The sequence below is a fragment of the Colletotrichum phormii genome, assembly GCF_030913505.1.
Source record: "Colletotrichum phormii strain CBS 102054 chromosome Unknown BDP81scaffold_6, whole genome shotgun sequence".
In the NCBI taxonomy this organism is placed as follows: domain Eukaryota; kingdom Fungi; phylum Ascomycota; class Sordariomycetes; order Glomerellales; family Glomerellaceae; genus Colletotrichum; species Colletotrichum phormii.
The window spans coordinates 1,427,432-1,447,434 of NW_026851448.1; the positions used below are offsets into that span (position 1 = coordinate 1,427,432).

Consider the following 20,003-nt stretch of genomic DNA (forward strand, 5'->3'; position numbering starts at 1 on the left):
GCGATACCTTAGTTCTCTGCAAGGCTGGAGGCTGACTTGTGTAACTTCTTCATGGCACCGAGTTGCCTGGTTGGGCGAACTGCATTCGGATTCTGGTCAGGTACCTCGAGGCAACTTCTGATGGACCTACGGAGACAGGCAACTCGTCGGTGTGAGAGCTGAGAGATGGCAAAGGCTCAGCTTTGTGAACCTTTTTGTTGTAACACCTCGGTATGTCATGTCAGCCTGTTCCTCCTGAGAAACAGGGATGGCGATTCCGTTCTTGTAGACCTTCCCTACAGCATTATCCGAGGCATCCCCGGTTTTGTGATTGTACCCAGATTTCCGGCTACTGGACTCCGGAGCGACCGCCTCTAACGGATCAGGATGGTCGTTCGCGTCACGTGATGAAATGATTATGTCATTCCATCTCTGTTGTCCATCTACGACCTGAGCAGGTGCCAACCTTAGGTAAGCCAAGGAATGGTCATTAAGGTAGATGGACCATTAGGCAGATATTGACTGCCATGGGCTAGCAGGCAACGGTTGGGAAATAGGCAAACTGGGAAGTTGGATTACAAAGCAAGTCGCAACCTGATGGGGGGTTTTGCCGGAAGATGGAGGCCTGAAATGAATACACGAGGGGTTTTGTGAGATGTGTGGCGGAGGATCGCGTTGGTAGTAGAACATGTGAGGTATTGATTGACTGTTCTGGTATGAAAGAAGAATGGCAATGTATGAGGTGGCTAACAAAGATGTTGTATCTCTGGATTGACCGCCCAGGCCGCTCTCCGGGTCCCCAAAGCAGTGACAAAAAAGCGGACCTCAGAATAGCTTCGGTAGTTTTCATAATAGGCACAAGACTGAGGAAGCATTCGACGCCAACCTGCGTTGAATTCCTTACCTTAGGTACCTATTGAGAGCAGTCCGCCAGCGAAGGTTTTGTCTTTGCCTGAAGTAAACCCAACTTGTTGCTGAAGGAGGCAAGGATACCAGAGCAGTCCCAATGGGCCAAATGGAAACGGCCCGGGGGAAAGAACAAATGGAAAGTAAAGCACCTGTCGCCGCCCATTCAAAGGGGTCCCCGCTATGACGAGACACCGCCGCACGTGACCCTTGCCTAGCCCAATTGTGCCTACCCAACTTTGGCCTGCCTGACTGAATTTTTCGCTTAAGAAGTACGGCTTCCTTGCAAGCTCCCCCGCCATCCTCAAAAACATAACCCCCCCTAAAGTCGATCAGTCGGTGACGATTTCCACACGTCGAAAAGTTTACAGCCTACTGCCCATCCCTCTCTCCGGTACGCCTTCATCTTTCCCGCGCACTTGCCGACGTTGATTTCCGCTTTCACTTCGACAAATCTCTCCATCTGATCGGTTTCTTCTGCTTTGCGCCAGCTGCTAACCTCGCGATCAGCCCCGCTTGTTTACAATTCACTCGCACCGAACCGATTCGTTCACCGATCGCAAACATGGCCGAAACCCAGACTCCTACCTTCAAGCTCGTCCTTGTCGGCGATGGCGGTACCGGAAAGGTGAATATGATACTCCTTCGTCATCCATGGCCCTTGTCGAGGTTGCGCCCGACAGCAGCGTTTGCCTTTTTCGCCAAAATCGACCCCTCGACCCGACGGCATTCCCTTCCGCTCCCCTCCCCCATTTGACCGCGTTGCTAACCATGCGTAACACTATAGACCACCTTCGTCAAGCGTCACTTGACTGGTGAGTTCGAGAAGAAGTACATGGCCACTCTTGGTGTCGAAGTCCACCCCCTCGGCTTCAGCACGGTAAGTGCCCTCCGATCAGTTTGGTCCTCCTACAATATTGCTCGCCGGTCTCTAACTCTCAGCGCGCATAGAACTTTGGTCAGATTCAGTTCGACGTCTGGGATACCGCCGGCCAGGAGAAGTTCGGTGGTCTCCGTGATGGTTACTACATCAACGGCCAGTGCGGTATCATCATGTTCGATGTCACCTCCCGTATCACCTACAAGAACGTCCCCAACTGGCACCGTACGTAGCACCCATTGGATCGACATGACTCGAATCTATAACCTTGACCCCGAATGATCAGCCCAACTGACAAGGACTTTCTAGGTGATCTCGTTCGCGTTTGCGAGAACATCCCCATCGTTCTCTGCGGCAACAAGGTCGACGTGAAGGAGCGCAAGGTCAAGGCCAAGACCATTACCTTCCACCGCAAGAAGAACCTCCAGTACTACGATATCTCTGCCAAGTCCAACTACAACTTCGAGAAGCCTTTCCTCTGGCTTGCACGCAAGCTTGTCGGCAACCCCGCCTTGGTAAGCTCCCTGGCCGACTCTTTGCACCGATTACTGCCCAGAAATTTTCAATGCTAACTACTCCACAGGAATTCGTTGCTGCACCGGCTCTCGCTCCCCCCACCGCCCAGGTCGACGAGAAGCTCCTCGAGCAGTACCGCCAGGAGATGGCTGAGGCTTCCAGCATGCCTCTGCCCGGTGAACTTTCGGACGATGACTTGTAAAGATAGAGACGCGACATGGACATGATCCCAACTCGGTGGAACGGTTGAAAGGACGTCGTGAACCGAAATTCTCTGGCGCAGACCGGCTATAGCTGGTCACGGTCATTATGGTAGAAGACGGCACGGCCGGTTCGGTATGGTAGACTCGGAGCTGAGTGGAGGGTTTTACACTTGCTGCGAGACGACCAGCATGCTTTGAGTAGTTTGACGCCTTACAAGATGAACACTGAGTCCTTACATTTCCACCAAGGTGTCTCGGGTTCCGCTCGTCCTCTTCTCTACTTTGCGTGTGCGAACCTCGGCAGACAGCGCAATGCATTTAATTAGATAGCAATTCAATGGTTAGCTAGGCATGATCGGGCAGACAGACAGATATGAAGAGAGAGAGAGACCGGAAAGGCTGGTAGAGAAATGGTCAAGAACATAGCCTCGCCTGACCACAACATGCAACTCAAGTGAGAGATAACAAGTGGGTTTAATATATCTCTTAGAGTACATAAGCAGTATCCGTGGCTTGGATGGTAATGTAACGGACCCAGTTTACGAGCAAGATCGAATGAGGTACAGTACCCAGATGGAAAGTCAAGGGTCTGAACTCCGGAGTACCTTTTAGTGAGTTAGTGAGTTTCGGTGAGGGCAGAAAAGTCACTCATTTTGTGCAATCTGTTCACCACTCGGCATCTATCAACGCAGCGCAGAAACGAACAACATCTGCGATTGAAACCCCTGTTGGTCGAGCTTTCAGCGGAACACACTTCACTTGGCTGAGACATTATCCTAAGTGTACGAAGTGACTTGCCAGCCAAAGCTTAACTTGAGAGGAGAGCTTGATTGCTTGCACATGTGGGTCTGTAATGTGGCTGCAAGCACTGTTTTTGCACCAGATCTAGGTATATCTTGTCGAGGGACGGGGGGCTTGTTCACTCTTCCAGTCACCAACCTCCTCTTAATGTATTACGGATACCCCTGTTCGTCTCTCTCTCAACGCGCTTTTGGTTCACCAAACGAGGACAGACGCCTACGAATTGGGGGCAGCAGTGCTAGATATTTGGGATCCAGCGACGCGTCTGGTCGTACATTTGGCGGGGGGTGGCTGGGTGTTAATCTCTGATAGTACGGATATTTGGTGTCTGACCGTCTGACCGTCTGACCGAAGGAGGCAGAGCTGCTAGCGGGGCATACGGGAACATGGATTGTAATGGGAATCCGTTCGCTGAGTCCGGCTTATATGCGCATTGCCACGCGTGTCACTGGGTGTGCTGGATCTCTGGGAAAGGTAAGATAGGCGTTTGTTCGTATGGGACGGAAGATTGATATACACAAGCAAGTGTATCCGTATGTTGTTCCATCTTCCAAGCACCAATTCGCATTCGTCCCAGGCTCCCAGGTCCCCGAGCAGACTCAGTCAGATGCGGCAGGGTGGGTACACGGATGAGGGATGGTCTGGGGTCAAATACCAAGGGTGCACGTACAAGCGACGACGAGCTGCCTTTCGCGTTTTACTGCCAACGGAAGCATGTATCGAACTAGAACCGGGGCGGTTCGCACGCGCGCAATGGCACGTAGAAACGTCGAAGAGCAATATTCCAATATGCAGCATATGACCAATCTTAGCCTCATGTTTTCGATACAGTTCATGAATTTGGCCATGTGGCCTTGATACTAAGTATCTCACGAACAGCTTCGCTACGGCGTGTGAGCCAGATTTATATGCACACTCGCGGGATTTGTTGGGAGAGGCACCGGACCAAAGGTACACTAAATCCAGAGACGGGGAAGGGAATGAAACTGGGGAGGTAAGTTAAGAGATCGGGTAGATTTCGAGATCTCCATGGACCATCGGTCAGGTCGTCAACGGTCAGACCAACAGAGTCGATGCGTGCCTGTAGTTTTCACATGGACCGCAAATAATTAAGGTATGATTAGGATATGTCTTCATTTTTGTCGGTGTATGTAGCCCCTGGTGATGGAAAGTAGACTGTTTTTGTTTTATTTCCCAATTGAAAAAGACGCGCGACGTGACTGGTCCGAGCCTTTTATGCGTAGACTACCTTACCTTATGCTAGAGTAGGTACCAAGGTAATTTGCTGACGCTACCGGTAGGTACATTGAGCGCGCACATTTTGGGTCACAGGGCAGTCAAATGAACAACAGACCTTGGGGTCAGTCAACATGAAGAAATGTTCTAAAGTACGTGCATGTATTGGTCATGGCTTGCGAATGACATTCTTAATCCAGATAAATCTGAACATGGGCTGGCTTACAGGCTGTCTGCACCGCACTCATCTGGCCTTGGGGAATATGAGGCAACTATGAAAGTTGAATGGAAACATGCCAGATGCTCAGGCGCAAACGTTGTTGCAAGGAAAAGCACATAAAAACAGACGTGGAAGTGACTCGGTGGGGTCTGCGGATCCGTGCCGCGATCGCGCTGTTGTGTGGTACCTGTCCCCGTAGGCCTGGTCAGGTAGATGGGCATAACTTGCGATTCAGTCAAATCCATTACACCATGCATGCGATCCAAATCAACTTATATAACGCGTCAGTGCCGAATGTGATCAACTCTATGATGGATCAGATATTCTGTCTCATGAACCTTTGCTCATTGGTGATTTTGAGAGAATTATATAGCACTGCACTGAGCTGGTATCCAGACCAAGTCCAGTACCTACCTTAAGGTACCTTACCCTGGCCGGGTATCTGCAACTCCACTATCCACGTCCCTAGCGTGTAAGTGCCTTTGCCTAGTTGGGGTTCTCAGACGCGCCGTGTTCAACACCAAAACCCATGTGGGAGGCACCACAACTCACCTGGACCGTACCTGACCTTAATTGCGACGAATAACCGCGCCTCGTGTGTCTCGACGCTCTCGCTTCCCCACCTCGTCCGTTCCTGGGAGCCTCTCTTCGTCATTGTTCCTCTCTACTTTACTCTCCTCCCAACTTTGTTTTGCCTGCAGTCCTACCATTATCTTCAATTCACTTTATTGTCAGGCCTGTCTCGTCCACGTCCAGTATTCCTTGAGTGCACGCTCGCTACCATCGTCCCCAGTTCGCGACTCGTTCAATTGCATCGACCCCAGATCATGACTGTCGTTTACTACTCATAGCTTCAACCGCCGCCATGTCCGTCTCCGAAACCTCCTCCCAAGCCTTGGTTGGAGCACCACCGTCCTCTTCTTCCCCGTCTCCACGCGAATCCTCTTTCCGAACAGATCAACCCGCCCAGACTCCTACGAGACAGGCTGTTGCTACTGCCACAGAAACCCCCGACTTCGCGCCATCCTCGTCTGTCAAGACAGACGTGTCAAACACCGATTCTGAGCGTCACCCCAAGGGAAAGAGGAAAAGAACTGCGTATGTCGTTGCTTTCGGCCCAGTTGATACGCGTTTTTGTGCCCCAGTCACTAATTCTCGTTTGTCTCGTCTAGTGCCAAAGACAAGTCGATCCTTGAGGCTGCCTATGTTGCGAACCCGAAACCAGACAAGGTAGCGCGTCTAGATATCGTGAAGCGCGTTTCCCTCAACGAGAAGGAAGTCCAGGTATTTGATAAATTTGCCGGTACGACAATCGTCGCGCTTGGTGCTGATCGCGGGCATGTAGATATGGTTCCAAAATCGTCGACAGAATGACAGGCGCAAATCGCGGCCCCTCTCCGCCCAGGAGATTGCTGCTCTTCGTTACGGTGGCATGCAGATACTCTCTTCGGATCCGGTAGCCTACACCTCTCCCCTACCGGAAGAAAAGGCATCGCCAGTGGTAGAAACTGCTCCCGTCAACACTGTTATGCCTGCCGAGACTCCAGTCAAGGCTATGTGCTTGCGAGGAGACGAGACCGAGGAGCAGCCTCAACACGCAACACCGTCCATTCTTAATGGCGGTGCTGAGGCGACGGCCTTGAAGACACCATTATCCCAAGTCACGGCTTCCTCGTCTCAGCCTCACTCAACAGGCTCATTCTCCTTTTCAAACTCTGTTGGTTTCTTCACATCATCTCATTGGAATCCAGCAAGTGCCTTTTCAACCCCTTCAACGCTCAACCGCAGCGTTGACGAGACCCCCAAGTATGGTTCCCTCCATTCGTTGGCAGAATTTGTGCTAACATGGCACGCAGATCCGATCTGTGTACACCTGCGTCTTGCTCACCGCCTGCACATGGATCACACACCTTACCCTCTCCTCAATCGTCGCAACAATCACAGGTGCGATTATCGCTTTCGCTCGAAGGCAAAGCTGAGCTTGTCTCGAATGAGAACTCGCCCCCTCGCTTCCAGCCTACGAAGCTATTTTCGGATTTGGCAGCCTTACCTCAACCCAGAATAGCTCGACCGCTCCAGCGCAGTCACAGTGCCCTCCCTAGCGTAACTCTGCCACCCATAACAGCCCTGACTGACTCGCTGCCGCCGACGCTGGGACGAGGTAGATCTCGTGACGCTCATGCGTGGGAACTGTGCTGTGACGCTGATTCTCGCGACGAGCTCACGACACAGGCTGAAGATGAGTCTAACGGCTCTGCTGTCGCTGCCATCAGCCTTCTCCGCTCAACCAGCGGCGTTCTTCAAAACAACAGCTCCAAACGGAACTGTCCTGCAAGTAGGCCGGCTTCTCGGCCTCAACAGGCCAAGAAGCCTAAGCTTTGTCGGACATCTTCAAGCATGGGCAGGATGCAAACATCACTCGCTGATGGCGAGGAGTCCGTATCTCAACTGAGTGACGAAAAAGGCCTCGGTGACAAAGTCAAGGTGGATATGCTGATATCTCCATCGGGTGATTCTGATAAGGAGAATTGGAGACCCGAAGACGAAGGCGACATGCGTCGGTTGCCACCAATCAACGATCGAAGACCCTTGCCGGCTACCGTTGACACCAAAAACAATGCGAGAAGAACAGGACGTACTTTACAGGACCATCCTGGACCCGCCATATTTGGCAGTAGCCGCGCCAGAACGATGCCAGCTATGGGACGCCGAGCATCCGGAAAATATGTCACCATATTCGAGGATGGGCAGAACTCAAGCTCACCTACAGCAAAGGGTTCGGACGAGGTGGAGAGTTTCATGCGAGGCGCAGATGTGAGCCCGAGCAAGAAGGGCGACATGGACTGCATTGCAGGTCTGTTGTCTCTTAGCCAAGGTGCCTGGAGATAGAAACTTGGCGTGGAGGCAGGCGGCTTCACACCCTCGTCGGGAGTAATTCGCATAAAAAGTGAGTGTCTTTGTTGCGCCCCCTTGTGGACACTCAGTCGGCTCCGTGGTAGAAACGGACAGTTGCCAGTCCAACAATATGGGTAGTGACCCCCTCGCCAGGCGAGTTGCGACACAGAAAGACATAGCAAGTAAGGGGCATGGCCCAGCAATTTCAGAGACGGAGGTGCTGGGCATGCTGTCTATTGCTTGTGGAAGGTTTATACTTTTGTCGTCTCCTGCGGGAGCCACGACTGACACGACGCAACCTAGCTCTCCTCCTCAACTATCGCATTGCGAATCAGGTGACGGGGTATTGTCTTTGTGCTCAGGTGTTGGTGTTGTGTTGGGGCTTGGAATTACAACAAGCAAATGGCGTCCTGGATTTGGTGGTAGATATGGCTCTGCAAAGTGGGTTGTACGTGTGCAATGTTTATGTTCTGGCCAAGCCTGAAAGGCGCCACGGCGAAACATGTCATAAAAGGAGCAATGAAAATAAACCAATAACAAAATTGCTGTGCCTCTTTTGACTGAGATCACCAGATGGTATTTACTGGTGTCTAAGACACTATGTGAATAAAGGTGTGTGAACTAAGGTACCGTCCATCATCTTGCATCCTTAGGTGCGAACTCAGAATGCTCACATGGTCACCGCATATTCATGATCACTCAGGAACAGCCCTCCTGTTCATTACCACAGAAAGGTGGGAGAGTGCACTCTCTGTTTTCGGTGGAATAGATAAAAGAGGTGACGTCGAGTCAGGCACGGGGCATGAGGGATCTAGGTTCATAATTTGTGGCAGAAATTGTTTGGCATATAACCACACCTGCAAGTCGGGTCTACCGCCAACTGCAGATGCTAGTGAGATTTTGATCTCACTCTCTGTTTCTATTTCTCTCTTCCCGACTATGTACCTCTCTTCTCCCAAGTTGAGAGGAGAGCGAGTGTGTTGGCTCGCGCACACGACCACAGCCAATGCTAGTATAATCCCCCTTCATCTCCTTCATCTTCTGATAATGTAAGAGCGCACTGCTCATGCGGGCATGTCAGATCTGAGTCTTTCAATCCGCGCACAATAGTGGTCGTCCTATGCTTTCCTCTCTTTCTTATGCCTTGCGAGATCGCTAAAGTCTATGAAACAAACAAACAAAAAAAGTTGCCAATGCATCTTGGTCTAGCTCACCCTCCTCGCTAGTGGTAAGGGGTTTAGGGTGAGATGCCGAGGAACAGAGCGTGCTGCTTTGCGTAGCCGAGCCGCCTGTTTCGTGGTTGTGAAGAAAGGTGGGAATCATGATGCTCTGTCTCTAACGAAAAAACAAACGGCCGTTAATCACATGCCCAGCAGACTCATCTGCCTTCTCAAGGGACTCGCACTGATGCTCCCGTCCTCGCTAGCGTAGCAGGCTGAGTCGGTGTCAATGTCCCACTCCGGATCATCGTCCTTGCCGTCCTCAGACGGGCAGAGGCTGCCACCAGCAGAGGGATCGAAGCCCTTTTGCATTGCGGCGCGCGTGTTCCAGCGAAGAGTGCGGGACACGCTGTCGAACCACTCCGTCTGAGTTCGGACAACCGTAGGGAATGGATATTGTGAGGCGGTGATGGTTACGTAGTCTCCTTGCTTCAACTCAACACGACCCTTGCCATCAAAGGCGCAGTACGCCGTTGCGCGGGAATTGCGCGGCACCGACACGCGAAGGAGCATCGTGTCAGAGAGAACCATCGGGCGGAATGAGAGGGTATGCGGGCAGATGGGTGTCAGAAGAATAGCCGGAATGTCGGGATGTACCAAGGAACCTCCGGCCGAAAGTGAATAAGCAGTTGAGCCTGTCGGGGTTGAGAAAATGCAGCCGTCAGCCTGCACAACGGTAAGGAGCTCGTCATCGCCGTAAAGTTCCAAGTTCGAAACATAGGGGGACGGGCCGCGGTCGATGACTAGTTCGTTGAGAACCTCGAATTGCTCTCCTTCCTCCGCCTCTTGGCCAAGAGTGCCGTCCCGGTAGACGGTACAGGTGAAGCGCATGCGCAAGTTGACGCGCATGCCCTCATCACCCATGATCCGTTCCAGGTGTTGCGTGTACTTTTCGAACTCGAAGCTCGTCAGGAAGCCAAGACTGCCCAGGCTGAAGGAGAGGACGGGGGGTACGATGCGCTGGAATAGCCATGATGTGAACAGGACGGTTCCGTCACCGCCGAGGGTGAGGACTAGGTCAAACTTCTCAGGCTGGCTCCAGCACAAATCAGGCGTCCAGTACTTGAGCATATCCTGGAATGCAGGGTTCTCTGCGACGATGCCATTGGCATCGAAGCGTCGAGAGTTGCGGAGCTTGGCGTCCACGTAGACGTTGACACCGACGTCGGCACCGTACCTCGGAGTGCGAAGCAGCCAGGTAGCGAGCTCGCGGGTCAGGTAGACGAGCTGGTTGTCGCGAGCTTTGGTGACAATCATGACATTGCGAACGGCGCGCTTGATAGGACGGCGTTGTAACTGCTTGGAGACCTCGCGGACGCCGGTGGCTGTCTGTACGAGCCTAGAGTGGGACATGCAGTCGTCATTCTTGATCTCCTCGAGGACCTTGTCGATGTTGACGGCATCATCGAATCGGTTGTGGTAAAAGCAGGGGGACTGCAAGGAGGGCAGGGCGGTGGTCGGGGTCATACTCCGGTTGGCCAGCTCGTTCAAGGCGTCGGCCAGCTTCTGGGACGAAGAAGTGGCGGGACGGTTGTCGCAACCGCCTTGTTGGGACAACATGCCGGTAAGAGAAAGGGCTTCAGGTTTATTTCTGCGAACAACTGAAGCCAAAGCTTTCATAATAGTCTGGCGAGGGACTTCGTGAGAAGGCGCACGGCGATGGCCCTTGGGAGGATGGGCGGCAGCGCTGGCGTTGGCGCTGGTAGACTTGGACAGAGGAGGCGGGAGCAGCTCGGGATAGGCGGCGGTCGAGGTTATTGATAGGGAGCTTCTTCTTATCGAGGACGAGGGGTTTTGTGTTGCAGCAGCTGTAGCGGGAAATCCGGCTTGGGCGCAAGCGTAGGGTTCCTCCTCTACTACCGGACCGGCATTGCGATGCAGTGACAGTGAGTGTGAGTGCGAATGTAAATGAGAGAGGGAGTTGGAGGAAGAGAGAGGTCTGTCGTGGACGGTGGTGGTGCTGACACTGGCGCTGGAGCTTTTGGGGCGGTCGGAAAGCGAGGTTTTAACTCCATGGGGGTCGGAAGAGGACGACGAGGATGGCAACGCAGACGGCTGGTGCTGTTGCAGTGACACTGGCGCTGGCGCTGGCGCTGGCGGCGGAAGCGGATTCGGATTACTGATGGCGGGGTGCAGGGCGGTGGGCGAGGAGACGAAGCCCGACATGGTTAAGAATAGTGGCACTGCCGTATCTCCGCCGACGGGGCGTGGAAAGTGAGAAGAGATGTGGATTGAGGATCGGGGATGGATGGTGGAAGGATGGATGAACGAAGTACTCTGTACCGCGCGAACCGATCCAAGGTGTGAGGTGAAGCGTGAGTGGTATCCGTAGGCCGAAAGTGAGCGATGGACGGCTAGGTGGTAATTAATTGTCGCAAAAAACAATGCAGCGGCAGTGACGAAGGAGTAATAATAGCACCTTCCGGGGGCCTGGGCTGCACGACTTGTATCCGTACGGCGAAAGTACCTTACAAAAGGGTAATGGAAGAAGGTGCGAGTACCTTTCTCCGTATGCAGTGGAAGGGAGGTACTTCAGACTTGGTAGGCGAATCGTGGAAGCGGGCAGGGGTCGGGGTGGGTGGTGGGCAGGGACCTGTTTCTCCGCTAAGGCCGAGCAAACACCAAGCGGTAGCAGTTTGCAGACACTGCTGGCGAACCGAGAAGTAGCAAGTACCAGCCAACGTAGGTACTGTTTCTACAACGTGGAGACCACACACAAAGTAGGTCAACCTGAGCCAAGCAACTTTCTAGACTCCAAGGAAATGGAACCTGGAAATCAACGACCGGACCTTGCGGACCACCGACGCCGATGGGATCGATCAGGTAGTGCTGGGCGTTGTTGCCGTGTAGATCTTTGTGTTAGGCCGCGAATTGAACGACCTTTGGTTGTGTGATGGAACGTGTATCCGTACTGGACGTAGGTATCACCACGAACTCGTACAAGCGTTCAGATTGTCTCTGATGTCGGGAAGAGAAGATAGGTTGTGCTGATGCAACCTGAAATACCTCGATCTGCGTAGATGCAACACAAGTTCAGGAAAATGTCCAAACGGAGAGAGAGAGAGTCGGTGCTTTCGCAAGCTTGGTAACCTTGATCAGGTCGGCAGTCGTAGGTAGCTCTAGACTCTACGCTCAGCGAGTCTGTCTGTCTGACTTTTCTCTCTCACGCACCCTCCAGAGATGCAGGTCGATGTGCAGGTAAGCTGGGCGCTTCCTGCAGTGTGGTGACTCGGGTGTGACGGGGCCTCGGATGGAACGAATGACGCTAAGTTGAGTCGAATTGCCGCCTCGGGACGGATAACTAAACCAGGCTGATGGCTGCTGATTTGTCTGACAATGTTGCAGTCGGATGTGACGATTAATCAAAACCTGGGGGGGATGGACTGCTCGTCTAGCAGGTCGGTTCTTGGTAGTCCGGATGGGCGTCTAGAAGGTTGAGGATGACGAGAACTGGGCCGAGTCGAATATGTAAAACCGAAGGCGATCAAATAAGACACGCTGAGAAGCCAGCAGCCGCAAAAAGGTAATTAAGTGAAAGGGGTATGATGGCAATGCAGTGCACACACAAGGTATCTGATGCAAAGACAAGGCAAAGCGATGCAGGAAAGTAAAGAATTATGGACAATGCCCCAAAAGAAGTAGCGACCAAGGTAATTGCTAGAACTACCGGAGCTCTGCTTCGAAAGGAACGGGGTGAAGGGGAGAGAAGGAGAGAAGAGGAGATGGTAGTGGTGGAGGAGGAGGAGGAGGAGGAGGAAGAAGAAGAGCGATAAACCAAACGAAGACGAAATAAGAGAGTGACCAGACTGACTGACAAGAGAACAGAAAGAAGGCCAGTACGAGATTCGTCCCAGCAGTGCAGGAGCTTTAATATTCTAGGTCACAATAGACATTTCTCCCCTCTCCTCCCCTACCACCCCCTCCCCTCTCCATTCCTATTGTTTTCAGTCTGATGTCGATCGAATCGAGCAGCAGGATGGATGTGATGCGACAAAGGGCACTCCCGCCACAACGCCCAAGCTCAAGCACCCTGTTCTGCTAATCTGCTACCGGCTGAGAACAATCCACTTGACTTTTCTTCACGAGGTATCCCTACTCCCTCTTCAGGTGGTGGTAAGGTACGGATATCAAGAAGCCAATCTTCTGTTCCCTTTCGGCAACCCGTGCCCCCCAGTCCTGATCCATAACCTATTACCTACTTCTATCCGCCCTGGCCTTGTCGTTGGACTGTATCCGTACGAAGGAAGTTACGAAGACCGCAATTACGAACTCCGAATACCTTGCTACTCCTTAGCCACATCCATGACCCATATGCTTAACCGTGTCACTATCATCTTTGGGCCTGTGACAGCCTCCAAAAGTTCAGCATCCGCAGTACGCGCCTTGCCATGTTGCATGCAACATCCTGCTGTCAGGAGGCCGGACATTCTGTGGCCCTGGGGTACAGATACGTATCTACGGACTCTATCCGATAGTGGCTTGTTGTAGTCGCAACTGGGCATGTCAAGATGCATCCATACGCTACAGATACACGTGTAGACACAGAGATAGGACTGGGCTTGTGATGAAGTCAACGGGTGTGAGAGCCTACGAGGATGCAAAGCAAGCAAGGTGCGGCGAGTGGTAAAACGTCGATACGTACTCCCCGTCCACATCCCTGGCGATCCCCAGTCAAACGTCTCTTCCTCTAACTTCTTCTGCAAGGCCAGGTTCTTTAGAGGGCAAGGGAGACGAACAAGGGGCGGCATGACATTGGCAGACCCCCGTGGTGGGCCGGGTACGTCCTCTGATCCCCCCAGCCAAATGCAGGCCCGTTGGGATCGTGGTGCACCAATACCGAGAGGGCTACCTGCTGTACGGAGACGGATATAGCCAGTTTGCAACCAGTATGGTCCATGGATAAGGTAGTAGAGTAGGTACCTTACACTACTGGGTACCTTACCGGCGCCCTGGAGCCAGATGCTGCCGTGTCTTGACAGGCACGCGGCACGCCGCAGGCCCGCACCTCACGCACAGCATCCCTTTTTGCTGTTGCAACTTGCGGGCAGCGTGGTCCAGGAGAGGCAACAGGAGACGGGACACCAAGTGTATCGTGTACCCGCTCGGGTCGCCACAAATGTCGCACTTGTGACGGTACCGAATACTCTGCAACTCGAGCCTATGTTCCTTTACGTCAACAAACGAGACGAGACGAGAAGAGCCCTTCTCTTCACCGGTTGGTATTGTTATTGTTATTGCCCTTGGTCTGTCTGCTATGATCAGCTCTTGTCTGGACTTTTGGTCCTCTCTCTCGTACACGTGTAGACTGTAGTAGCATCAATGATCACCCACCGCGTGTAAGAAGACCGGGCAGTCCGACATCCAGCCATTGAGTCGTATCAGATCTGTGCGCGACTCTACTTGTCGGAGGCGTTTGACTGGAACTATCCTCCTTCTATTCAAGTGAGAGGAAGATCAACACCATAGGCCAGACTGCGGCCAACGTGGAACTATCTCCAACAAGCGGACACAATGGCAAGCGCTGGCTGGATCCAATGACAAGAGCAATTCATGCGGTCACGATACTGAGGCAGCATGGGAAGTATCCCCGCACGGTAGTGAGACAGCCACAATAGATGGCCCGGTGGCTAGGTATTGTGATGACACCAAAACCGTGGCTCTCGACTGGGCAGAGGCTATCCGCACAACGCGTAGAAACCAAAGAGCCATGCGGCTTCAATCTGGTCTCTGCTTTGCCCTGATCGACCGGTGCTTGTGCAGTCTCACTCTCATGTCTGGGACGCCGCTAGGCCGGGGTGGTCGGAGGCGAAACAACGAATCTGTCCGTTTTCCGTCGTCTCAAATCACAAGTCTTTCCCCATATCCCATACCACCATACACAAATTCTGGCGGCAACAACTTTTTCTGACTCTCTCCTGAATCACTCGTTTGTAGTCGAATAAGGTACGGCATGCGAGTTTTCTTTCATGTGCGTGTGCATATGTGTGTGTGTGTTTTCGCCGCCGGGTCTGGCCTCAACTTTCCGCTGGGAGACGCAGGCCGCACCTTGGCCTGTGTCCTGTTCCTGAGCGAGGGGCAAAGTCTAGGTAGATCCTCTTCCAGGACTGCATTATGCCACTGTGTTTCGAGGACGTGAGCCTTGACTCTCTGCTGCTGCTCGGCTTGGGCGGTCCTAGGCTTCCCGAGGCGGCAAGAATGATCCACCGATGACAGCAAGATAGAGGAAGAGAGGAAGCAAGGGTCAGTGGTAGGTAGGTGTGTGTGTGGTATCTGCAGATCGAGGCTGTCGTCCGAGGTAGCCCGATTGCTGCTGGACGGCTCGATTGCCTTTGGGAAGCGCCGAGACATCCAATGGCTGAACGGACGGCTAATCGGGAGAGAAGATCATGGCTTGACCGCTTGACAGACTCCAGAAAGAAAAACCTTTTTGCAGATCTGGAGCGTCCCATCCGGTAGAACGACAACCGCCGGCGAGGAGAATCAGTGAAGTTGGGGATGCGACGACAAGACTCGGCCGTGTGTAAGAAGAACCGATAGCCAAGCCTTTCTTCGGAACGAACCTTACCTCAAGATGCCTTAGCCAAGGTGATGTTGGACCAGCACTGATGTGAACAACAAATAGTACAGAGTTCCTGGGTGATATCAAAGACATGGCAGATGGAGCTTGCCGTCAGGTGTCTGTGGGAACCTGGAGAGTGTACGAATGAGGGCTGTGCTGCCTTCGAACATCAATCCACCTCCCGTACTGCTGTTGTTGCGAATTCCCATGTTCCAAGGTTGTCGCCGTTGTTCTTGTTGTTGTTATCATCAGCGTTGCATAGAGAAGGAAGGAGGAGTCGAGCTGGTTTGGACTTATTGCGGATCAAACACCGCCCGCTTTTTGGCCCGCCACGGGCAGAGCTACCTCACCTTACGAATACCAGGCTTCCTATTCTTTTGTACATGAACCTGCTTGGCTGGCGGTTACCCGGCCCATGTTACTGGGCAACACGTGCTTTTGGTACACCCCAAAACTCTGTTATCACACCGTATGGGGGGGGGAATCTCACCGATAAGTCAAGGTATCTCTACCTTTGCTTTCCCGGCACGACGTTCTAGAAGCTCTGCGGCGCTGCCTTCGCCAAACCTCCTAAGCGGAACAGCGGTCACAGGCCCGGATCCACCGAGCTGGAACACACGCGTACGCAACCATAAAACTCGCTCCTTTTGCTTGCTGAAGGCCAAAGGGAGATGGAAGACTTGCGGTTCTGGAAATAGGGAAAATGGGAGGAAAAGAATAGCTGCTCCGAAAGATGGGATGCGATTACCGCATTCCGCCCCTACTTACATGTCAACATCAATTATGCTTAAACTGACCCGAAGCCACCCCAAGCAAAATCAATCTAATACCATGCCACCTCGTAGCTAACCATGGCTCTTGGCGGCTACAACTCATTGGTCACCTCATTGCATACCTAGATGTTTTTTGACATCGCCATCCGGGGCGCGAAGGGACTTGATAAACCAGGGAGGTCTTCTCGGGATAATCGAAATTCTACTAAGGGTATCCGAAGGCCTGGGCATCAAAGGTAGCTAACGCCAGGTAAAACAGGAGAAACTCCACCCACAGGAAAATGACACCATTTTCCAGTGCCGACCGATGCAAAAAAAAAAGGCAAGCCACCCAATCCTCCCTCCCACGGCAGACGGCCACGGAGCCGTTTTCAGTTTCCTCCGCAGACGGGAGAGCGTCAAAGGTAACACCGTGACGGGAGACGTCCTGGTCAGAAACACCCGGTAGCTCCTAACCTCGGGGCCTGTCATTGTCGCAGATTTCCCCGTGCCCCTGCCCGCTTCAGGACCCCTGAGGTTGAGCTGAAACACCGCCTCACGCCGCATTTTCAGCGACCTTCAAACGGGCCAAACAACGCCGTCGATAATGACCAATCCACTTTTTCCTGACTTTGATATGCGACCTGACCTAAGGTAGGTTCGCTACTTTCAGTTTCCCATCGTCGGCCGCGGGATAACTTTCTGGCCCTTGTCTTCCGTGTCATGTTGCTGCTGCTTCTGACGTGTGTGAAAAGTGATAGCCTGTGAAGAGGCCCATTGCCGAGCCGGTTCCCGGCTCTCAGCTCCAATGCTGTTTCTGGGTGCTGTCATCGTTGCTCCCCCCTGATCAAACCTCATGATAATTCGCCTGCCACCCCATCGGCCGTCTCGTTTCGACACTCTCCCCAGTCTGTCGTTCTCGCCACTCATAACTGAGCGAACCAGTCCGGTCCATCCCTATTGCTACAATGGCGCAAGCCCCGATGCCTAGACGTCGATGCCGCGTGTTCTTCGTTGGTATCATCCATCTCACCGTCGATTGCAGTGTGCCAGTGTTGACATCTCTCCTCCACTGGAACTCCTGAGTGCGGCATCACCCACGCCTTGGTAGTCGCTCGGCGGTTCCAAGACCCTGTATGCTTCGGTTGATGGGCTGATTTTACGCAGCCTTCGATTCCATGACGGTCCGGATGAACTGCTGCATGTCGGTCGTGTCTTGGCTGTCGTCGTCCATGGCCGCGCCCAACTCCGCTTGGCGGTGCTGGCTGCACACTAGTTGACCTTTGCTAATCACTTCATCCCACTCGGCCATGGAGAAAGTTCCCTCACTCTCCAGCAACAAGAGGTCGTTCTGCGACGTAAATATGACAACGTGGAGCGATTTTGACTGGTCTATCTCCAGAGGAGAAGGGTCAACGATGATCTTGTCAACCTTCTCGACGACGGCCAAAGTGGCGCATGTGGCAATAGCCTTCAAAGGCACGGCGGCCGACAGCAAGGCCAAGATGGCGCTGTGAAAGAGGGCCGGTAACTGAGGCAGGCTCTTTCAGAAAATAGGATAGTCAGCAATAGTACTACACAGGCGACACAGGGCGGTGGGTTTTGAGATGAGATGGACTTCTTCACTTACAGAATGAGCCTGGACTACTTTGCTGTTCGCATAATCGTTCTGCGGCGTCTCAGTCACCTGAAGCGTGACCTGAATGAGACAACGAGGAAAGTTTTTGACGGGAATCAGCTGGCGAAGGGCGGAACGCAAAATATTCTCGAGTTGGCGCTCTCCTGTGCCTAAATAGTCGTCACGATTGTGAGCAAAGTTGTCCACTTGGTGCCAGAAAAAAGACAGTCTGACCTCCGACCCCTGCAGCAGGTCGTACGACAACATCGACGACTGATTCGAAGGGGTTTTCGTCTCGTCGTTGGACCTCAATCGGCCCATTGACGGCCGCAACCACGCAATAACCGCCCCTTGAAAACGTTGCCGAGCCATCTACTCGCGGCAGATGCGAGATGCGGGCCTGAGGGTTCGAATTGAGAGTCATGGCGAACGGTGATGCGGGGATGTTGGCAAAGAAGAATAAGGGATTAAGCTGATGAGTTAGGATTTCTCCCTTGAGGTACGCTTGAAAAGTGAGCGCGAATTAGTACAATGGCGGTTCGAATATCTTGCCTCAAGCAACTTCCGAGTGGAAAAATTGGGATGAAGTTGGTGAGCCACAGGTACGTACCTGTCACAAGGCAAAGTTCCCGGCAGCAGACCAATTGCAATCAAGATCTGCGTCGGCAGGCATGTCCTGTACCCGTACCTTACCTCAGGTGGGGGACGCTTCATTGACCGGGCAGGTACGTATGTACGGATACTTAGCTCAGCGAGCTTGCTAAGCTTCGCTTTCACTTCAACATCACCCAATATTCCGTCGAACTTGGTCGCACTCCAATCGCTTCATCACTGGATACTTGCGCTCGACCCTCCGTTTGTCCTATCATGGCCTCAGTAGATACTGCAACGCATGCCGGCACAACAGCCGTGCCGACTTTGAACAACAAGATTCCCAAGCTGGAACCCCGCCGCCGTCGACAAACTCCCTCCAACCCAACACCTCGTCCCGAGACGCCCGCGCTGCCTATACCACTAGGCCTCGACGACCACGAATACAAAATCCCTTCAAGACGGATCCTTTCTCAAAAAGACCACGAGCTGTTCCTGTCGTCCCCTACATACACGCTAGTCCTAGCTTTCGTTTTTGGCCTCTCCGAGTCCGTCGAAGATACACCTCGCTCCGCCATCAAAGATAGCGAACTCAGCCCTACGCTACAGGCTATCCTCGTCATACTCGACGAAGTAGACGGATTTGTCAAAGAGGCTCCCCCAGATGATCAAGAGGGCTCGCGCTTTGGCAACAAGGTCTTCCGGACGTTCTTGGACCTGGTGAAAGAGAAGGCAGAGAGTTGGCAGACGAGATTTGGCGTTGCCGAGGCCGCGAATACTGAGGTCTTGGTCTATCTGGAGCATTCCTTCGGAAATAGGCAGAGGATAGACTATGGTTCTGGACATGAGCTCAACTTCATCATGTGGCTTCTATGCCTTTACCAGCTCCGAATCATCACTAAGGATGACTTCCGACCCTTGGTCCTCAGGGTATTTGAGAGGTACCTGCAGGTCATGCGCAACGTCCAGTTGACGTACTATCTGGAACCCGCTGGCTCACACGGAGTCTGGGGCTTGGACGACTACCAGTTCCTCCCTTTTCTGTTTGGGGCCTCGCAGCTTCTACACCACCCATTCATCACACCGTTAGCGATCCACCAAGACCTCACACTGGAGGAGTTCAGTCACGATTATCTCTACCTTGGCCAGGTTAACTTCGTCAACGATACGAAGACGGTCAAGGGTCTGCGATGGCACAGCCCCATGTTGGACGATATCTCAGCTTCCAAGTCGTGGACCAAGGTGGAGGGCGGTATGCGCCGAATGTTCGTCGCCGAGGTTTTGAGGAAACTTCCAGTCATGCAACACTTCCTGTTCGGTTCACTGATCCCGGCAGTGGATGGGATGAGCACAGAGCAGGACTTTGAGCTAGGTGACGAGGAACACGAAGAGGAAAGCGGCGAGATCAACCCGGGGAATGTGAGCAAGCATAAGCATCAACACGTTGGATGGGGCGATTGCTGCGGTATCAAGGTTCCCAGCAGTGTCGCCGCTGCTCAGGAGATGAGGAAGAGGGGGGCACGTGATAATCTTCGACGGATACCCTTTGACTAGACTAGACGTCTACGACGGGGTGCCATATGACAACTTATGAAAAGCCATGACTGGTATGAATGATGAACCTTCT

General features: G+C 53.0%; 5 protein-coding genes across 5 annotated transcripts; 3 read left to right on the forward strand and 2 right to left on the reverse strand.

The window, feature by feature from the left end:
* The first annotated feature begins 1,325 nt into the window (after positions 1–1,325).
* Positions 1,326–2,654, forward strand: BDP81DRAFT_195346 (ras family-domain-containing protein). Its single transcript, XM_060582468.1, has 5 exons — positions 1,326–1,513; positions 1,673–1,765; positions 1,837–1,990; positions 2,075–2,280; positions 2,349–2,654. The coding sequence occupies exons 1-5, from the start codon at positions 1,451–1,453 to the stop codon at positions 2,481–2,483; spliced, it is 651 nt and encodes a 216-aa protein (XP_060447617.1). The 5' UTR covers positions 1,326–1,450; the 3' UTR covers positions 2,484–2,654.
* A 2,952-nt stretch (positions 2,655–5,606) lies between these two features.
* Positions 5,607–7,630, forward strand: BDP81DRAFT_392393 (homeobox domain-containing protein; the record flags this gene model as incomplete). Its single annotated transcript, XM_060587699.1, has 4 exons — positions 5,607–5,839; positions 5,914–6,025; positions 6,087–6,547; positions 6,598–7,630. The coding sequence occupies 4 exons, from the start codon at positions 5,607–5,609 to the stop codon at positions 7,628–7,630; spliced, it is 1,839 nt and encodes a 612-aa protein (XP_060447618.1).
* Positions 7,631–8,997: 1,367 nt separating this feature from the next.
* On the reverse strand, positions 8,998–11,022 carry BDP81DRAFT_314731 (ATP-NAD kinase-like domain-containing protein; the record flags this gene model as incomplete). Its single annotated transcript, XM_060584025.1, has 2 exons — positions 8,998–10,664; positions 10,824–11,022. The coding sequence occupies 2 exons, from the start codon at positions 11,020–11,022 to the stop codon at positions 8,998–9,000; spliced, it is 1,866 nt and encodes a 621-aa protein (XP_060447619.1).
* Positions 11,023–17,030: 6,008 nt separating this feature from the next.
* BDP81DRAFT_195403 (exosome complex subunit Rrp46) lies at positions 17,031–18,315 on the reverse strand. The gene is made up of 3 exons (XM_060582471.1): positions 18,020–18,315; positions 17,798–17,955; positions 17,031–17,710 (listed from the first exon to the last, which is right to left on the reverse strand). Exons 1-3 carry the CDS (start codon positions 18,207–18,209, stop codon positions 17,327–17,329), a joined length of 732 nt encoding a protein of 243 aa, XP_060447620.1. The 5' UTR covers positions 18,210–18,315; the 3' UTR covers positions 17,031–17,326.
* A 337-nt stretch (positions 18,316–18,652) lies between these two features.
* BDP81DRAFT_447904 (serine/threonine-protein phosphatase 2A activator 2) lies at positions 18,653–19,930 on the forward strand (the record flags this gene model as incomplete). The annotated part of the gene is made up of 1 exon (XM_060592237.1): positions 18,653–19,930. One exon carries the CDS (start codon positions 18,653–18,655, stop codon positions 19,928–19,930), a length of 1,278 nt encoding a protein of 425 aa, XP_060447621.1.
* Between the last annotated feature and the right edge of the window lie 73 nt (positions 19,931–20,003).

Excerpts from the sequence above, each read along its gene's own strand:
- BDP81DRAFT_195346 (XM_060582468.1), top strand. The coding sequence starts at position 1,451 with ATGGCCGAAACCCAGACTCCTACCTTCAAGCTCGTCCTTGTCGGCGAT. Across the intron at positions 1,766-1,836 it reads ACCCCCTCGGCTTCAGCACG|AACTTTGGTCAGATTCAGTT; the intron begins GTAAGTGCCCTC and ends CAGCGCGCATAG. Across the intron at positions 2,281-2,348 it reads TTGTCGGCAACCCCGCCTTG|GAATTCGTTGCTGCACCGGC; the intron begins GTAAGCTCCCTG and ends ACTACTCCACAG.
- BDP81DRAFT_195403 (XM_060582471.1), bottom strand. The coding sequence starts at position 18,209 with ATGACTCTCAATTCGAACCCTCAGGCCCGCATCTCGCATCTGCCGCGA. Across the intron at positions 17,956-18,019 it reads ACCTGCTGCAGGGGTCGGAG|GCACAGGAGAGCGCCAACTC; the intron begins GTCAGACTGTCT and ends ACGACTATTTAG. Across the intron at positions 17,711-17,797 it reads AAGTAGTCCAGGCTCATTCT|AGCCTGCCTCAGTTACCGGC; the intron begins GTAAGTGAAGAA and ends ATTTTCTGAAAG.